The sequence below is a fragment of the Scomber scombrus genome, chromosome 18 (genome assembly GCF_963691925.1).
Source record: "Scomber scombrus chromosome 18, fScoSco1.1, whole genome shotgun sequence".
Taxonomy (NCBI): Eukaryota; Metazoa; Chordata; class Actinopteri; order Scombriformes; family Scombridae; genus Scomber; species Scomber scombrus.
In genome coordinates this window covers 373958-394161 of record NC_084987.1, presented here as the reverse complement: position 1 = coordinate 394161, position 20204 = coordinate 373958, and the positions used below count along the sequence as shown (strand labels likewise).

Sequence of the window (20204 nt, the reverse complement as noted above, 5' to 3'; positions counted from 1 at the left end):
ACAACAGGTCCTAGGTCGTGTTGTTGTAACTCATGTGTGGTGCGTTCAGGAACCCCGGAGTTTATGGCTCCTGAGATGTATGAGGAGAAATATGACGAGGCCGTGGACATTTACGCCTTCGGTATGTGCATCCTGGAGATGGCCACGTCCGAGTATCCGTACTCAGAGTGTCGGAACGCCGCTCAGATCTACCGGAAGGTCACCACGGTGAGTCTGTGTCCTTCCTGTCTCCTTCCTGTCTCCTTCCTGTCTCCTTCATGTCTCCTTGCTGTCTCCTTCCTGTCTCTTCCCTAACCCTTCCTAACCCTTCCTGTCCCCTTCCTAATCCTTCCTGTCTCCTTCTTAACCATTCCTGTCCTCTTCCTAACCCTTCCTGTCTCCTTGCTAACCCTTCCTGTCCTCTTCCTGTCTCCTTCCTAACCCTTCCTGTCTCCTTCCTAACCCTTCCTAACCCCGTCCACCACGTCGGACTCTGTTTGTCTCTCAGGGAATCAAACCGGACAGTTTCTCCAAAGTGAAAGTCCCGGAGCTGAAGGAGATCATCGACGGCTGCATCCGGACCAACAGCAGCGAGAGGTGACGTCTCTGCCGGGTTTTCTGATCTGACGATGACGATGATGATGATTTTTCACTTCAGCGTCGGTCTCTCTGTTCCTGCAGGTTCACGGTTCAGGACCTGCTGGATCACCGGTTCTTCCAGGAGCAGCTTGGCGTCCACGTGGAGCTCGCTGAGGACGACGACGGCTCCAAGGAGGCGCTGACTCTGTGGCTGCGAATGGACGGCAACAAGAAGCTTCACGGGAAATACAAAGACAACAACGCCATCGAGTTCCTGTTCGATCTGTACAAAGACGTCCCCGAGGTGGTCGCCCAGGAGATGGTACCTGTCCCGCCACGTTGATGACATCACCGGACCGCCGGGCTCGCTGGTGACAGTGGATTCACCTGTCTGTGTGTCTCCGTCTGTCTCTCAGGTGGTGCTGGGCTTCGTGTGTGAGGCGGACTATATGCTGGTTGCCAAGGTGCTCAGAGACCGCGTGACGGCCATAAAGCGTCAGCGGGAGAAGCAGCGCTGCCTGGCGGATGAAACCGTGAACCGCCAGCAGGAAGTCGTCATCGAGGAGGAGTCTGAGCCCGCCCCCCCACATCCTGAGGCGTCCAATCAGAAGCCTGCACCTGCAGCCGGCAAGGTGGTGTTACAACTTTTTTCTCTTTAACAGTTTACACACTTTTCATATTCATACATCAGTCTGATTAGTGTTTAACCTTCGTAGGTTTGCTCAGCTGTTTGCTAAAGGTCACTGTGTTTCACAAACTAAATCTATTGAACCTATTTAACTTTTAGGTCAATGTTTAGCACTTGTATGCACAGACAGACCATCAGATTGTGTTATGGTTGCTATAGTTACAGATTGTGTTATGGTTGCTATAGATACAGATTGTGTTATGGTTGCTATAGATACAGGTTGTGCTATGGTTGCTATAGATACAGGTTGTGTTATGGTTGCTATAGGTACAGGTTGTGCTTTAGTGTATAAACGAAGAATAACACAAATCACTGCTGACATCAGAGATCCTGCAGGAGACAATTTTGAAGTTGACTTTCATATTTTCATCTTGTACATGAACAGAATGAGTCTCTAACATGTTTTTAATAAAAGTTTAGAACCAATGAGGTGTGAATGAGTCTGTAGAGGTATGTAAAACATCACATTTAGGCTCAATGAGGAAATAAATCCATGTTTTATGTTGTCATGGCAACAAAGAGGAAAAGCTAAGAAATACAAAGGGTTAATCACTATTTTACAGTCCAGAAGAAAATGTTATAGAAGATGAATCAAATATGTATGAATGCTGATTTTTGATTTTTTTTTTTTTCAGAGGCCAAATTTGAATCAGCTGCACAAAAATAAATAAAATTGTGCATTTTATTTTATTTTGTGCACTGTGTGTCACATTAAGAGAAGTGCAGATAAAAGAAATGTCGTCACATCAGCTTTGAAATGTTAAAATGGGTCAAATTGACCCTGAACAGAAACGGAGACGTCAGCAGTTAAAAGTTTGAACCATATTTCCATAATTTCTCATTTTAATTTTGCAGCAGGACTCAGCCGTTTTGTCACCGCCAGCCGCCGGCTCGACATCATCGGCCCCACCCCCGGTAACAACGACAACATCAGCCCTGCCCCCGGTAACAACGACATCATCGGCGGCGCCCCCGGTAACAACGACATCATCAGCCCTGACCCCGGTAACAACAACATCATCAGCCCTGCCCCCGGTAACAACGACATCATCGGCGGCGCCCCAGGTAACAACGACATCATCGGCCCCGCCCCCGGTACCAACGACATCACCGGCGGCGCCGTCTAGCAGCAGCCCAGTGGATTCTGGGATCAGCAGCATCTCCAACAGAACAGACAGAGACGAAGAGGACGAGAAGATCAAACCTGCCGTCACACGTCAGGACTTTATTTATATATATTTATATTTATATATATTTATATTTATATTTATGTTTTATTTTATTCACATTAAAATATTCTAATTTAATCTCTCTCTCCTCGTTACCATGGCAGCAGCCCAAGATTTAGTCTCCTCCCCTACTTCCCCAGGAAAGGTTGAAGCTACGCCTCCTCCTGTCAGGGGCCCTGGCCCACAAATTTCTGCCCCTGTCCCTACACCTACCCTTGCTCCTGCCCCTGCCCCCGTACCCACTCCCACCCCTGCCCCTACTCCTACCCCTAGTCTTATTCCTGCCCCTGCCCCTACTCCTACCCTTGCTCCTGCCCCTAACCCTGCCCCTACTCCTGCCCCTAATCCTATTCCTGCCCCTACTCCCACTCCTGTTCCTGTTCCTGTCCCCACTCCTGCCCCTGCCCTAACTCCTGCCCCCATCCTTACTCCTACTCCTGCACCTACTCCTGCCCCTACTCATGCCCCTGCCCCCACTCCTGCCCCCATCACTACCCCTACTCCTGCTCCTGCCACTGCCCCTACTCCTACTCCTGCGCCTGCCACTGCCCCTTCTCCTGCTCCTGCCCCTACACCTGCCCCTACTCCCGCTCCTACTCCTGCCCCCACTCCTCCCCCTGCCCCCACTCCTGCCCCAATCACTACCCCTATTCCTGCCCCTGCCACTGCCCCTACTCCTGCTCCTGCCCCTGCCAATGCCCCTACTCCTACCCCTGCCACTGCCCCTACTCCTGTTCCTGCCCCTGCCCCTACTCCCACTCCTACTGTTGCCCCTGCCCCTACTCCCGCACCTACTCCTGCCCCCACTCCTGCTCCTGCCCTAATTCCTGCCCCTACTCCTGCCCCTCCCCTCATACCCACTTCCACCCCTGCCCCAACTCCTGCCCCTACTCCTGCCCCAACTCCTGCCCCTACTCCTGCCACTACTCCTGCCCCTACTCCTGCCCCTGCCCTAACTACTGCCCCTACTCCTGCCCCTGCCCCAACTCCTGCCCCAACTCCTGCCCCTACTCCTGCCACTACCCCTGCCCCTACTCCTGCCACTACTCCTGCCCCTACTCCTGCCCCTGCCACTGCCCCTACTCCTGCCCCTACTCCTTCCCCTACTCCTGCCCCTGCCCCTGCCACTGCCCCTGCCCTTACTCCTACTCTTGCCCCTGCCCCTACTCCCGCTCCTACCCTTCGCCTCCAGAATCGTCTCCCTGTGACCAGGACAAAGAAGCCTCCACCTCTCCCCATGCTGTGCCACCCCAAGGTGAGCGAGGGCAGGTGGGGCAGGTGGGGGGGGGTTGTTTTGTTGGATCAGTTCATTAGAATCAAATCAGCTGTAATTTAACTTAATTTAATTTAATCTCAGTTTATTTTATTTTGAATATCATTAAATGTAAAGCAATCAATAAAACCGTTTATTAGAGTCCTCATTAGTCTGTGTCGTCTTCTGCAGAGCATCGCGGTTTCCCAGAACCCCGAAACTCCTCCGTCTGCCAGCGGTTACAGCTCACCTGCCGACAGGTAACCAGGTCCTCATAAACACCAGGTCCTCATAAACACCAGGTCCTTATAAACACCAGGTCCTTATTAACACCAGGTCCTCATAAACACCAGGTCCTCATAAACACCAGGTCCTTATTAACATCAGGTCCTCATAAACACCAGGTCCTCATAAACACCAGGTCCTTATTAACATCAGGTCCTCATAAACACCAGGTCCTTATTAACACCAGGTCCTCATAAACACCAGGTCCTTATTAACACCAGGTCCTTATTAACACCAGGTCCTTATAAAGACCAGGTCCTTATAAACACCAGGTCCTCATAAACACCAGGTCCTTATTAACACCAAGCCCTTATTAACACCAGGTCCTCATAAACACCAGGTCCTTATTAACACCAGGTCCTTATAAAGACCAGGTCCTTATAAACACCAGGTCCTTATAAACACCAGGTCCTCATAAACACCTGGTCCTCATAAACACCAGGTCCTCATAAACACCAGGTCCTCATAAACACCAGGTCCTTATTAACACCAGGTCCTCATAAACACCAGGTCCTCATAAACACCAGGTCCTTATTAACATCAGGTCCTCATAAACACCAGGTCCTTATTAACACCAGGTCCTCATAAACACCAGGTCCTTATTAACACCAGGTCCTTATTAACACCAGGTCCTTATAAAGACCAGGTCCTTATAAACACCAGGTCCTCATAAACACCAGGTCCTTATTAACACCAAGCCCTTATTAACACCAGGTCCTCATAAACACCAGGTCCTTATTAACACCAGGTCCTTATAAAGACCAGGTCCTTATAAACACCAGGTCCTTATAAACACCAGGTCCTCATAAACACCAGGTCCTCATAAACACCAGGTCCTCATAAACACCAGGTCCTCATAAACACCAGGTCCTCATAAACACCAGGTCCTCATAAACACCAGGTCCTCATAAACACCAGTTCCTTATTAACACCAGGTCCTTATAAACACCAGGTCCTTATAAACACCAGGTCCTTATAAACACCAGGTCCTTATTAACACCAGGTCCTTATTAACACCAGGTCCTTATAAACACCAGGTCCTTATTAACACCAGGTCCTTATAAAAACCAGGTCCTTATAAACACCAGGTCCTTATTAACACCAGGTCCTTATTAACACCAGGTCCTTATAAACACCAGGTCCTTTTAAACATTTAACACGTTCGTCTCGTCGCTGTCTCTGCTTGTTTGTAGCTATGCCTCTGATGTTACCTCCGGTCTGAGTGACGGAAACGATGGCCAATCAGAAAAGAGCAAACAGGAAGTGACCAGCCGGTCGGTAGCAAGGCAGTTCAGGAGGAAAGCGAGAGCTCGTCTGAGAATCACAGGGGTAAAACATGACTCTCAGATTTAATCATATATGTGTTTCACTGACTCCAGGAAAGATTGATTCATGCAACGGATGCAAGGATTCAGGACAAATCTCACCTGCCTACATAATGATGCCACAGACTGAGCTAAACTGTTCCCAAATATTCCCTAATGTTCCCAAATGTTCCCTAATGTTCCCAAATGAGCTTTGATTCAGTGAGTAGAACATAATTTGCCTCCAACTGTGGAAATGAAACTAGATTTTATTTTTTAATGGTGTTATTGACTGATGTGCTTCGGTGCTAAAGGCTATAAATATAGGTATTTCTGTGATAGGCAGTCTGCTCATTACATACGACTCTTAATTAGAGTCATTAAAAATTAATTTATTTTACTTTTTTCTTTTTTTCCTCACAAAAAGGCCACAGTGAAGAAAACTGAGAAAATTACATCGTGCATTTTGAGTGAAGCTGCAAAGTGAAGCAAAAACCAACAGTTAAAGTGTATTTTAGTGTTTTATATGAATGTAATTGTGTGTGAGCAGCTGTCAGACATCGCTGAACGCGTGGTTGAGTGTCAGCTGCAGACTCACAACAACAAGATGGTGACGTTTAAGTTCGACCTGGACGGAGACAATCCTGATGACATCGCCTCGGTGATGGTGAGGACTACAGACAATCATTAAACCAAACTAACACTCAATAAAAAGTTAATTTTCAAAATGAAAACTATGATTTACACTTTTCAAGTCTTATTGAACAAGCTGCGTTAACAGTTGAGCCGTAACACATTTACATCTGTACAGCACCAACTATGTCAGTTTGGTTATTGACTTTTCTATCATTATTTTATACTACATAATATATTTTTACATATTTTTTATTGTCATCCTGAACCAAAATAAATAACTATACAACATTACATAAAGAAAGAAGACAAATAAAACACAGCCGCAGCACAATTCACACAATTTGTATTAAAATAAACAACGTATGATAAAACTGAACATTATTTCTCACACATTTGTTTTTCATAATTAAACCACTTTTTGCTTCTTTATTCATGTAATTCTGAATAAGCTCTTAATTAATATTAACCTGCTCTGGTCTTTGGATGTGTAGTGATCATTTCTGTTACTGTCATTTTGTAATTTTATGGTTCGAATAAACACAGCGAACAAATCATTTCTACATAGAGATTGGCTATTTCTCTATTTTTTCACATTTCTAAAAATATTTTCCTTTACACTAAATTTGACTCATTTAGTTTCAGTTTAGCATCAACACAGTGTTTTATTAGACCCTTTGATCTTTTACCCAAACTAAAACTTAAAGCTATTCTGATCTTTTTAAATTTGTCTGTTGCAGTTTGCTTTTTAATCACATTCACATCGTTTTTATAAAAGAAATAATACACTTGTGAATGTTTTTAGCTAAAGCTTGTTGTGTGTAACACTGGATCAAAGTTAACCTGATGTCATGTTTGTTTAAATTGATCCAAACTGGGTCAAATATTAATGCTGTGATATTTATAGTGTGAAGAATGTTTTCAATTTTGTCTAAAACCAAAAAAAGACCATTTAGAAAATAAATCCTCTCCAACATTTTGATGTCACTGAAACTAAATGTAGCTTGTTGAATTGGTGTGATCTGTATTTAACTTCTCCTCACTGTTGAATATTAAACATATTCATTAATCTTCTCCACGTCTGTTTTTATCTACATTTTTCTGTCCTAGTGGGTTAAATCATAATTCTTCTATTGCTGTTTGCAGGTCTTTTATCACCTTCTGTGTAAATAAAGAGATATATATAAAAGAGGAGCTTTATGTATTTCATCTTCTCTCTGGATCAGTTTGCATCTAATTAACTGTATTTCTGTTGTGTGTTCAGATCCACAGAGACTTCATCATGCCGTCAGAGTGGAACGAGTTCATCCTTCGTATGAACGACATCATCAACAGAGTTGAGTCCATGTTGCAGCAGCCGCCGGCGTCAGACGCCGTCCGGTTGTCTCAGCTGAACGCCGCCGCGCCGCCTGAACCCAAGGTGGTAGAAGTTCCTGTGATTAAACACTTAGGGCCGGATTTACTGAGATCCCAAAAATAGAGTAGTAAATAAAGAGTAGTACATATAGTAATATTACATTAATTACGGTAAACCACTAATATTACATTAAAAACAAAAACATTTAAAAACATAAAAACAAACACTCATTGTTTCTAGATTGATAAAGGACTAAAACAACTAATTGATTGTCAAACTTTTACTAATATAGATCGATGTGATGTTTTCTTCTTTTTCCTATTTAATTGATTTAATTCTTTCTTTTTTCAGACTAATCTAGAAGATCAGAGTCTCTCCAGATCTCTGTCCTCATCGTCTCTACCTGGTGAGCAAAGAAGGAAGAATAAGTGGGGAAGGTTCATCCTTACAGCCATAGATTGATTGATTGATTGATTGATTGATTGATTGATTGATTGATTGATTGATTGATTGATGTCTTTTCATCAGACATTGAGGACGCCGACCCTCCCCCGCTGAAGGCTGCAGACTTCCACATCGACCCCGACGCTTCGCCTGCCGTTAGGCCGCTGAGGTCTCAGTCCTTCCACACCTCATCATCAGGTACACGAGCTCATTTCATCATCATTTCATCATTTAATCATCTCTTTCATTTAGAAATCAGTTTTATAACAGAAACAGAAACAATATCAACAAAGCACAGAATGTATTTAATGGCATTATTAAAGATGGAACAATAGAAAATAGATACAACAGGAAATCATTAGAAATATACAACTATTAATGACATGGATTTAACTGCAGATTAATTTAATATGCTTTGGCTCAGGAGATTGTAAAGACTGGTGGCAGAGATGATGTATAAAGTAAGGCTTTAAATAAGGGCTGGGCAATATATATCGTTATTATATCTTTATCGTGATATGAGACTAGATATCGCCTTAGTATTAGTTAGAGTTAGATCTAGAGGTAGAGTTACATCCAGAGTTAGATCCAGAGTTAGTTAGATCTAGAGTTACATCCAGATTTAGATCCAGAGGTAGAGTTAGATCCAGAGTTAGATCCAGCTCTCTCAGCTCTCAGATGTCTCAGTTCAGACTCAAACAAACGATTCCTAAAGATTAAACATTTCATTTATTTAAATTCAGTGATGTTTTCTTCCTTCTGCCTGTGTGACACTATAATAAAATATCATCTTTCTTCTCCAGCTTCCTCCAATCAGCCGCCCGTCTATCCCCAACCCCCCCCTCTTCCTCCTCCTCCTCCTCCTCCTCCTCAGTTTAACCTCCCGCCCCCCCCCTTCTCCCCCGTCCCCTCCTCGTCTTCCTCAGTCCCCCCTTCCCCTCCTAACTGGCCCCCCCATAACCAGCCTCTCTTCTCTCTGGCCAATGTGCTCTCTTTGGCCATGAGTGTTGCCCAATCCTTACTGCCCCCAGCTGGGTCCTCCAACCAGAGCTTTCACCCCCCGCCTGTGTCCCCTCCCTTCCTCCCCCTCTCTCCCCCCCTCTCTCTTAAGCTCCCCCCTCCCAACCGCGCCTCCTTCTCTGCTCCGCCCCTCCCCCAGCAGACCTACGCCCCACCTACGCCTCCGACAGGCTCAGCCCCCGACAGCCAGCAGGGGGCGTCGTTCAGCCGTAATCCAGACGCACCTCAGGTAAGAGAGAACCAGCGCAGGAGACTCAGCTGCCAGAGTCCAGCCCCCAAAATATTAATTCATTAATTTCTTTCACTTCGTCACAGCGTCAGAGTCCAGCTCAGCAGGTCGGCTCAGCTCCGCCCCCCCAAGGTGAGTCACTGCTGACATCACAATGACATCACAGCAGACATTCATTACGGTAAACTACTAATATTACATTAATTACGGTAAACTACTAATATTACATTCATTAAGGTAAACTACTAATATTACATTAATTACGGTAAACTACTAATATTACATTCATTAAGGTAAACTACTAATATTACATTCATTACGGTAAACCTCTAATATTACATTCATTACGTTAAAATACTAATATTACCTTCATTACGGTAAACTGCTAATATTACGTTCATTACGGTAAACTACTAATATTACAGTCATTACGGTAAACTACTAATATTACATTCATTACGGTAAACTACTAATATTACAGTCATTACGGTAAACTGCTAATATTACGTTCATTACGGTAAACTACTAATATTACGTTCATTACGGTAAACTACTAATATTACATTCATTACGGTAAACTACTAATATTACATTCATTAAGGTAAACTACTAATATTACATTAATTACGGTAAACTACTAATATTACAGTCATTACGGTAAACTACTAATATTACATTCATTACGGTAAACTGCTAATATTACATTCATTACGGTAAACTACTAATATTACATTAATTACGGTAAACTACTAATATTACAGTCATTACGGTAAACTACTAATATTACATTCATTAAGGTAAACTACTAATATTACATTAATTACGGTAAACTACTAATATTACAGTCATTACGGTAAACTACTAATATTACATTCATTAAGGTAAACTACTAATATTACATTAATTACGGTAAACTACTAATATTACATTCATTAAGGTAAACTACTAATATTACATTCATTAAGGTAAACTACTGATATTACATTCATTACGGTAAACCTCTAATATTACATTCATTACGTTAAAATACTAATATTACCTTCATTACGGTAAACTGCTAATATTACGTTCATTACGGTAAACTACTAATATTACGTTCATTACGGTAAACTACTAATATTACGTTCATTACGGTAAACTACTAATATTACGTTCATTACGGTAAACTACTGATATTACGTTCATTACGGTAAACTACTGATATTACATTCATTACGGTAAACTACTAATATTACATTTATTACGGTAAACTGCTCATATTACAGTCATTACGGTAAACTGCTAATATTACGTTCATTACGGTAAACTACTAATATTACAGTCATTACGGTAAACTACTAATATTACGTTAATTACGGTAAACTACTAATATTACGTTCATTACGGTAAACTGCTAATATTACGTTCATTACGGTAAACTACTGATATTACATTCATTACGGTAAACTGCTAATATTACGTTCATTACGGTAAACTGCTAATATTACATTCATTACGGTAAACTACTAATATTACGTTCATTACGGTAAACTGCTAATATTACATTCATTACGGTAAACTACTGATATTACAGTCATTACGGTAAACTACTAATATTACGTTTTACCCCCCAGACAGACCACACTGATCATTATCTGATTGGTTCACAGGTTCAGAGCTCGCTGACTCCTCCCCCTCAGCCTCCAATCCTCTCAACACAGTACGATTATTTTATTATCTTTCATTATGAAGAATAGAATGTTTGAGTTTATTCTTTTTATTTAATTGACTTTGTGCTGATGTTCCTCTTTGTGTCCAGGGTTCCTCCTCCATCGCTCCGCCCCCCCCACAGGAGGGTAAGACACGGCCAGCTTCATTTCATTTTCAGTCTCTCGTGTTCTCCAAACAAAAGTTCAATGACAGTATTTGTTTAGAGTAAAGCGACAGGTGGCCAATCACAGAGCATATAATATACATACAGACTACGGGCAATTTAGACTGACCAATAAACATGAGCTGCGTGTTGTTCTGTGGGAGGAAGCTGGAGAACCCACAGAGAACCCAAGCAGGCACCAGGAGAACATGTAAACTCCACACAGCAGGGTCGGAGCCGGCCGGTGGAGACGCTAAACACTGCAGCACAGTGTGTTCAAACCTTTAGACTCATAAATCATTGAGGTTTCTGTTAGGACTGCGTTTGTATCGTCAGTCACAGATCCATCGACCGCCTAACGTTCTCCGGACCGAGTAGGCTTTTTCCTTTTTGTAGCTAAATAAACATAAACAAAGTTCAATTTGACATTAATAGAAATTAACTGACTTCTGCCTGGAAGAAGGAAATCAACTCCTGACTAGGGATTACACAGTAGATTATTTTCTATATCGATTCATCTAATTATTTATTGTTTTGTCTCTAAAATATCAAAAAACTGTGAATAAAGCCTGTTATGATTTCTCAGAGGCCGGGGTGACGTCTTTAGGTGTTTTTATTTGTCTGACCAACAATATTCAGTCTACTGTCATGTATGATTATAAAAAGCTTCACCAGCTGCAACCAGAAGATGTTAATAAGAGATTTTCTGTCATGAAACGACCTGTAGATGAACTTTTAGATTTAGTCAGGAAAACTTGACTCTGACTTTCTTCTTCTTTCTTTCAGTGGCGAAACCTCCAGTCTTAACTGTCGGCCGTTTCCAGGTGACGCCCTCCAAAAATACTCCTGCTGTCCATCCTCAGGAGCTGCGCCCGCTCAGCCAAACCATTCCCACCCCACACTCCCCGCCCCCGTTAGACAAATCCCCCAGCTCAGAGAGCAGCACAGAGGAGCAGAGGGATTCAGAGAGCAGCGTGGAGACAGTGACGGTCTCCCCGTTTGGGCATCGTCCTCCGGGTTACCATAGCAACCCTGGAGGACAGGAGGAGAGTGAGGAGGGAGAGGAGGAGACGGGGAGCGGAGGTCGGAGGTTGAGCGTCAGTCTGTCGGACGAGTCGGCCGGCAGCCGCGTGCTGAGCGGCAGCAGCTTCAGCCAATCGAGGAGCCGCTCTGCCCCCTACATGAGCTCTGACGAATCAGAGAGCGAGAATGAGGAGATGTGGGAGGAGCTACAGGAGCTTCGGGACAGGTAATTGGTTGGATTAATGAGATGACACAGAGTCTTGATTTTGGTGAATGGGTGAAAAAATGAAGCTGAACACAAATCAGACCATGTTTACAGTTTTCTAAATAGTGTAATAATTCAAATCATTCCTAATTTTGTGCACGTTTTTAATCTTTTAATTGGGTGTGCACACGAAAATGTTTGAAAATGAGATGAGCCCGAGCTGTCTACAGTGTGTTGCACCAAATAAAACCCACCTTTGTTCAATCATCAAATGAGGGGGGTAGATCACACACAATTTAAAACTGAACTATCAATCATTCAATCAATCAATTTTTTATTTATATAGCAGCAAATCACAACAACAGGTATCTCAGGAACTGTAATAGCAAAGCATGCCAATAATCCAACCAATGAAAACAGTGTTTCTACAAAAGGGAGGAAAAAACACTTCACCATTTTTTATTGAAAACTTTGTACCTTTAGTTAATTTGCAAAATCAATAGAAAATAAAATCAAAGTTAACAAACAGTTTATAACTAAGTGCCTTTCCATTCCTTCAGTTTACCTTCTGAACACTTAGATGAACTATTTTCTAACAAGAAGTCCTTAAATGCCACATCAATCTATTTTTAAACCCTCACACCTTTTCCCAGACACCTGGTGGAGGTGCAGAACCTGCAGGCCAATCAGAAACAAGAGATTGAGGCACTGTACTGGAAAATGGGTAAAGCTCCGCCCCCCAACATCGTCTCAGCCGCCATCATGTTGAACCACCGCCACCGCCGCCTCTCCAAGACCGGAAACTACCTTCCTACTCGCAGAAACAGCCTGCATAGACTGGACACGCTGCCCCCTGCAGGTAGGAAGGGCACACTGCAGCCTACTGCTGCAAACAGAGAATAATAATAAAGTGTATTATAATGACATGGAGCTTCTCTGGTGTTGTGTCTCAGGTATCATGAGGAAGAGCTCGGCCAGCAGCAGCGGTGGATCTCAGGAGAAGGCAGGGAAAGGTGTGAGCTTCGTCCCTGGACACAGCTGCATGGTGAGCTCACTGTCAGGTTTACAGCATCACAACTCAGAACCTTCAGCTTTGAGACCCGATCACACCAGCGTTTAAAGACAATACCAGACAATTACTTCCTCAATAACTCAAATAAAATATCCCCGAGACCAACAGTACATTTCAAACTCCACAGAAAACTGTAATAAGTCTAAAAAACAATATTTGTCTTTTTGCCAGCTGGTGGTAATAAATTAGTTTTAAGAAGTATTTTTACTGACTTTATTCTTGAGTATTGTTTCCACATGTTGACGCCAGGACAAAAGAGAGAACAGTGATGATCTTATCTGATGTGGTCTCTATCGGTCATTAACCTTTGACCTTTCCCTTCTAGTGAACGTGCTGACTGAAGACATGACAGAGAGCATCACACAGGAATATATGAAGAGAAGAAGAGGAGTCACTTTATTATCAAACTGTCAAAAAACATGAAAATCTTTCACCTCACTGACTTCTGATACTTGAATCAATCTACTGAAGCTGAAACCAAATAGTTTCTTAATCTAACTAAAAACTCTGCTGCAATATTTAGACATTTGTTGTTTTCTGTTTTTGTTTTTCATATTTATTTGTTTATTTATTTGTTTATTTTGATGTGAGACTCAAACTCAACATTATAACATTTCAGCACTTTAGCAGAAAATAATGAACCTCAGTGAGTATCACACAGCAACAGTTTCTTATTCTTTGCATTGTGTGATTCAAACACTTAAACATAGATTCAGCTCATTAATCATCTTTAAATGCTTGAGTGCAACAATGTGCTGCGTCATGGAGTATTGCATCTTTATAACACTCCATATATGTCTTTGGTTTGATTGGTGACCCAAAGGTTTTATACACATGTGCACAGGGAAAGTTAAGTCAAGTCACTTTAATTCATATATCAACATATAACAGAGGAAGCTTTACAATCTGTACAGCAGTACAACATCCTGTGTCCTCAGACCAGGGTGTCACACTCATTTTAGTTTAAGGGCCACATGCAGTCCGATTGGATCTCAAGTGGGCCGGAGCAGTTGACCAGTTGATCCCGTTTCCACCTGTTTGAATAGATGAGAACGAGATGTTAGCGCCACCTAAAGGAGGACTGAATGGAGGACATGAACATGTGTTTCAGCTAATATTGTGCAGACTAGTAATTTTTTGCTCGTTCTCGTATGGAAGGATTTTGGTGCGTGTAAAACTGAAATGTAAGCTAACCTATAAGGGGCATCATGAATATCAGTTTGTTGACACTATGCACAAAAGGCAAGCGTTGCAATATTTAAAACAGGGATGTGGAGTTTAATGAAGTGTTGCTAAATGAGTTTAGCAAGATCACAAGGTTTTAGCCAAAGTGTTGCAGTGTTAAAAAGGCAGGTTAATGAAGTCTGGGTCAACCAGTATAACAAGCCACTATTAAAATGTAATGTAATTTAGATGTCAGTTTGTTCTTGATGCTTATGCGTGTATTGTTTACATCATTTCTTACATGTCGAAGGCAGAAAGGGAGACGGGATTGTTGTTAGGTAATGCACAAAGAGAAGCATCAAAGGACATGAATGTTGGTGCAGAAGAGGCATTAAGTGTAGACATTGTTTATCTATATAGCAGAGATGCCAGAATGTATGTAGTTTGTAAACATGTGCAGCGAATCTGTTATATTGTTGTTATATATTTTATATGAACCCAAAACAATAGAGAAACATCCAGCAGCTGCTTAGTGAACTCAAACAAACTCATCAGATTGTCATCAGTGTTAATCTTCCAAAACAAACTAACAAGACCAAACTCTTCATGTTCCTTCATAATGAAAAGCGAACGCATCATTCTGACATGTTTTTAGTAGTTTTTTAACAACAATGGTGGAATAAGATATATCAGACTTTGATACAAACACAATATTTGTTAGTAGATCAGTTCATTGTTGGTTTGGATCCAAATATGACGAGAAAAAATCTGCAAAATGATCCTTTAAAGTTATTTTCTTAATCAGCTTCTGACACACTGTTGTGTTTTTTTTACATCTCACAAACACAGATTTGCTTTTGCAGCTACAAACAAATCTGACCAAATTGAGCCAAAAATTAGTTTTCGAGTGTTTAATGTTTTTCAGTTTATAACTAAAGATGTTTTAATGTTTAACTTTGCCTAATATTCTAGTTTTCTTGTGTTATTAGAATGAATCTTTTCTTCCTCGAGGCCTTGAGCTTTCTGCTCTTTTACAGTTTCTTCTACATCTAATATCTCATGTACAGTCTGTCTGTAGTACATCTGTTTATAGTCTGCATACAACTAATATAACTCAATGCGTGCCTTATTTAAAGACAATTTATTGAACTTTGTGTTATTTGAAGATGAGTTTAGGAAATAATGTGTGTATTATTAAGAGGAAGACTGACCTGCTTCATGGTACATTTGAGTTTAGACTCAGGAAACGTTTGTGTGTTATTATCATTGTTATTATCTTCTTGTCATGTTTATGCTTCTCTTCTCACAAGATAATCACATTTTATTTGATCTAAGACAGTTTGTGTTTGTTAATGTTTGTTTGACTCTTTAAATTAACTGAAGTTTTATTCCAACACAAGACTCTTATTTCAAGATCAAGATTTCTTATTTCTCAAACTGACACTTTGTTCAGTTTCTGTCTTGAAGCTTTAATGGTCAGCATTACTGTCCTGAGGTTTGGTCGTGGTCTTTCTTATCCTTTCCAAAAATATATTGTCCATGACCACAACAGTGCATACATGATCTCTCAGGGGAACGCTAATCTTTTCCTGGACAGTTCATTATTAAAAAGGGTGGGGGGATGGGGGGGGGGGGGGGCTGGGGGGGGCTGCTGTTCCTGAAGCACTCAGAATATTAACAGTAACTAATGTTTCTGTGATTTCATGACCCTGTTCGAACATGTTTATATCACTCCCTCTCATTCCTCGTTCATTCCTGCTAGAAAGTGACGCAACTGGTTTGCAGGCTGGACTGAACCATTCATGTAAACAGAGGGGTGGGGGGGGGGGGGGGGTAGGTGGTAAATAAAGGCTTTGGATGGTTCATTTTGCCAAAAAATAAAAAAATAAATAAACTGTTTGTTTAATGAGTTAATTGTAAATAAAATATTTTAATGTTTATTACTGATGAGAGATGATAAGTTAAAGTATAACTAAAGTAATAATAGTTTTTAAGCCCCTGTCAGTCACGACCTTTTGAATCATTCTAACGTTTCCTCTAACGTCGCCTTACAGGAAGTTTGTGTTAAACGAGTATACGAGGGTCCGGGTAACGAGATGGCTCAGTGAGTATTTTTAACTGCCTTTTCCTGTTTTTCTCTTTCTTTGTTTAATTCTCATCATCCAGACTTTAAAATGTTGTTGGACTTTAAAAATGAGCCGCTGAATCGTCCTGAAACTTCTGTTCTTATTGTTCTGATTAACTTTTAGTTTCTCTTCCTGTAAGAAAACTGTTCATCAGAACATGAAACATTCAGACTTTTAATGAACTTGAACTTTGAAGTATTTCAATCGGTATCAAACTTTGGCTTGAACGTTGCATTTTGCTCGTGTTTCAGAAGTTTCATAACTTTATATTTGATTTGGGTGTTTTTAGGTTTTAGGTTTGAATACATTTCAAATTAAAAGCCCCCACCTTTAAATGAGATGTATATGGACAAAGTTTGATTTAACATCTCCAGGCTCAGAAAAAGCCTCCTGGACTCAATGTGTCCTAAATGTCTCCGGCTTGATGAGCGTTCAGGTCTGAACACAGTCAGAGCGCCACCTCCTGGCAACAGGAAGTCAGCCTCCATCTGACGATGTGTTCTACATGATAAACATCAACATGGCGTATAATCGGTTCTTTAGCAGCACATGCTACAAACAGGAAGTGATCCTACATGTAATGTCTAATGTTCATGCACTGTGTCGGTCGTTGTACAGAGTTCATATTTCACTGCCAGCAACAGGAAGTGAAGCCTAAACCACACAGTTCATTAAATGTATAAATCATTTCCTCATGTTATGTTCAGCTCCACATACTGACACAGTAAATCATATTTTTACTGCACCTTATCAGGAAGTTTGTGTTAAACAGCGATTATAAGAGGCAGCAGGATGGCTCAGTGAGTATTTTTTCTAACTGCCTTTTTCTGTTTTCTCTTTCTTTGTTTAATTCTCATCATCAAGACTCTAAAATGTTGTTGGACTTTAAAAATGAGCCGCTGAATTGTCCTGAAACTTTGGATCTTATTGTTCTGATTAACTTTTAGTTTCTCTTCCTGATTGTCAAAAAAGTCCTGAGTGACTTTTAATCTGCTTAATTATTGTATTTTTGAGGGATTTGGGATTCTGTAGTAATCTACAGGCTCTACAGGCCCCAAACGCAGCAGCGTGTTGGGATAAAGCTGCTTTGAATCGTTACTGTTACGAACCCAGCTCGGACGTAACACTTACATCATTCAGGAAGTCAGCCATTTTGGATTTTGTGTCATGGCAGGAAATGATTTTGATCAGTATTTAAATGTTGGACATAGCATATCAGCCTCCTGATTATTTTAGCTCATGCACCAGAAGTTGCTTAACTTTATATCTGGTCTGGGTCTTTTCATCCTGGTGGAAAAAATAAAACTTTAAATATTTTCTTTTCTAACAGACAAAATCTGAGAGCAGGAACCAAAGAGGTGCTTTTGAAAATACTGGAAGCCTTGAAGGATGACCAATTCGAAAAGTTCAAGTGGTATCTGGAAAACAATGCTGGTATCTCAGCATGTGAACTGCAGCATGCCAAGAGGCAGGACACCGTGGATCTGATAGTGAACACCTACCCTGCGCAGGCCATGAAGGTGACCAGATCATTTTTGGAGAGCATCAAGAGAAACGACCTGGCCCAGCAGCTGCCACAAAACAGCTGAAAAGGTAAAATCCTTTCAGACCAGCAACTCAGGATATTTAACAGTTTGACCTGAATTCTGTCAGATTAACATCAAAACTACAGCAGCCACACAGCAACTGAACTGAACTGAATTAATATTACTTTGAGGTACTTTAATGGAGTTTTTACATTGAATGCTATTTAAAGCTTCTCCTACATTATGAATGCAGCACTTTTACTCACTGTGGAGTTTTTATTCATGGTTGTATTAAACAATATATTTAGCTGCTGTCTAACTGTTAATTAATTAATTAGCAGGACATTGACGTCTTTTGCTGATTTGTAGTTTTACACACAAACTACAAACCGTGTTTTCTGTCATTTAAAGTTTTTCTTCTATTATATAATTTGTACCAATTGGACCAATCTCTGTGTAGAATGTCCTAAAAATGAACCATTAAATATCTGCAAATTACTGAGAACACCAGTGTTGAGTTGGTATAAAACAGAATCAGATTAAAGGAAGTCCGTATTAAAATTAAAGTGTTATGAAAACTAGATTCATGGTTCTGTGACGAATATGAGCCGAATGTGAGCGAGGTGTGTTTCTATTAAATCAACATTATTTTCTCTTTGGGGGGAAATTAAAGCACCTTAAAGGCTCAGTCTGTGACTTTCTGACCAAATACACAACAAACACAAATCAGAGAGTTTTAATTTGAAAACAGAGGTTTGTTTTCCTGCTGCAGCCTCAAATGGTCACATGACCAACAACGAAACGTTCAGACATGTTGCTGCTTTCTTCATCGTGGCTGTTCTGTCGTCCTGTTTCAGCTTAAATATGTTTAAAGTGAGAAAGATGCTTCATCACTGACTGACCTGTTCACTCTCTGTCTGCTCAGGGGACCAGAAATAACGGCGTTGCCACGGTAACTACGTCACCACCTGTCTGTGACTGTTTGATGACTTTTTAAATAAAAAAGTTGATTGTATGTTGCTGCTGAAGCTTCGGTGTGTTTCCTGATGAGCTCAGAATATTAAACCTGGACTTCATGGGACGAAACACTAAATACACTAACACTGCACTAATGAACTATTATTATAATTATATATTATAATATTATGATGTAATGTACACTTGGTAATTATTATGTTATATATAAATAATGTGTACATGAATAATATTTAATCTATTTGGGATCTTCCACAGATATTAATGAATTAATAATATTCTTATTAATCAGACTGAGCTGTAGAAATAATCAGTGTTGTAGTAACAACCTCTGACCTGCAGGGGGCAGCAGCCATCCTGACTTCAACAGGTCTCTCGGACCATTGCAAAGCATCATGGGAGCTGTAGTTGTGTAGTTGTTCAGGTGAAGAGGGGAGACATATATAAAATATACAAAACAGACAGACACATACACGTCCTCCAATTGGAAGATTGGTGGTTCGATTCCCGGCTCCTCCAGTCTACATGTCGATGTGTCCTTGGGCAAGACACTTAACCCCTAGTTGCTCCCGTTGCTGTGCCAACGGTGTATGAATGCGAGTGAATGGTTAGATTCCTCCTGATGTGCAGGTTGGCTACCCTGCGTGGTAGCTGCCTGCCATCAGTGTATGAATGTGTGTGAATGAGTTGTAGTGTAAAGCGCTTTGAGTGGTCGAAAAGACTAGAAAAGCGCTATATAAGTACAGTCCATTTACCATACACTTGAACAATGGATGATTAGACAGATCATAAAGACACATTTACAGGGACATCATCACCAACAACTCATTTATGACGGTCCAAAAGGTCTGCAGGATTTTAACCATGACCCAGATAAGATAAACTGTTTTTATGAGGTGTGTCTGTTTTAATGTTCAGACAGGAGCAAACCTAAAGCATTTTAAGAGTTGAAACAAACAACTGATGCTTTCATTCTTCTGCTGCTTTGCTTCTCTGTTCAGATTTAACATGTCTGCATGATGTCTGTCCCTCCTTGATGCATGTGCTGTGCATGTATTGACATGCAGCTAAATGCGTCACTCCAATCTCTCTGGATACAGTTTTCCCAGGTTTATTGTTTTAATATTTTCACTTTTGATTGAAAGTTACACATTCTTTATAAAAGAAAATAAACAAAAGCAACACAGATGACATAAAGATTAAATGTGTTTGTTTGAGGAGAATTTAGTGTCTCTGTGTCTGGGAAATGTTTGGAGGGTTTT

At 41.0% G+C, this 20204-nt stretch overlaps 1 protein-coding gene and 1 long non-coding RNA gene across 7 annotated transcripts in view; both read left to right on the top strand.

Moving 5' to 3' along the window:
• LOC133999582 (serine/threonine-protein kinase WNK2-like) overlaps positions 1-13613 on the top strand; it is a 20116-nt gene extending 6503 nt beyond the window's left edge. For 2 of the 6 annotated variants that reach the window (XM_062438810.1, XM_062438811.1), the window contains 20 exons: positions 50-207; positions 488-576; positions 661-880; positions 975-1190; positions 2102-2462; positions 2580-3730; positions 3920-3987; positions 5206-5341; positions 5867-5983; positions 7214-7369; positions 7658-7712; positions 7835-7948; positions 8554-8999; positions 9086-9131; positions 10649-10698; positions 10798-10834; positions 11638-12100; positions 12733-12938; positions 13033-13124; positions 13477-13613. In XM_062438810.1, the coding sequence (XP_062294794.1) occupies positions 50-207; positions 488-576; positions 661-880; positions 975-1190; positions 2102-2462; positions 2580-3730; positions 3920-3987; positions 5206-5341; positions 5867-5983; positions 7214-7369; positions 7658-7712; positions 7835-7948; positions 8554-8999; positions 9086-9131; positions 10649-10698; positions 10798-10834; positions 11638-12100; positions 12733-12938; positions 13033-13124; positions 13477-13479 (4184 nt within the window). In that variant the 3' untranslated portion in view covers positions 13480-13613. Of the gene's footprint in view, positions 1-49; positions 208-487; positions 577-660; positions 881-974; positions 1191-2101; positions 2463-2579; positions 3731-3919; positions 3988-5205; positions 5342-5866; positions 5984-7213; positions 7370-7657; positions 7713-7834; positions 7949-8553; positions 9000-9085; positions 9181-10648; positions 10699-10797; positions 10835-11637; positions 12101-12732; positions 12939-13032; positions 13125-13476 lie in introns of those variants that run through there. The other 4 variants (XM_062438813.1, XM_062438812.1, XM_062438815.1 and 1 more) reach the window with 4 other exon arrangements.
• A 2565-nt stretch (positions 13614-16178) lies between these two features.
• LOC134000190 (uncharacterized) lies at positions 16179-18886 on the top strand. Its single transcript, XR_009927403.1, has 3 exons — positions 16179-16419; positions 17772-18034; positions 18825-18886. It is a non-coding gene; the product is annotated as an uncharacterized LOC134000190 (long non-coding RNA).
• Positions 18887-20204: the final 1318 nt, after the last annotated feature.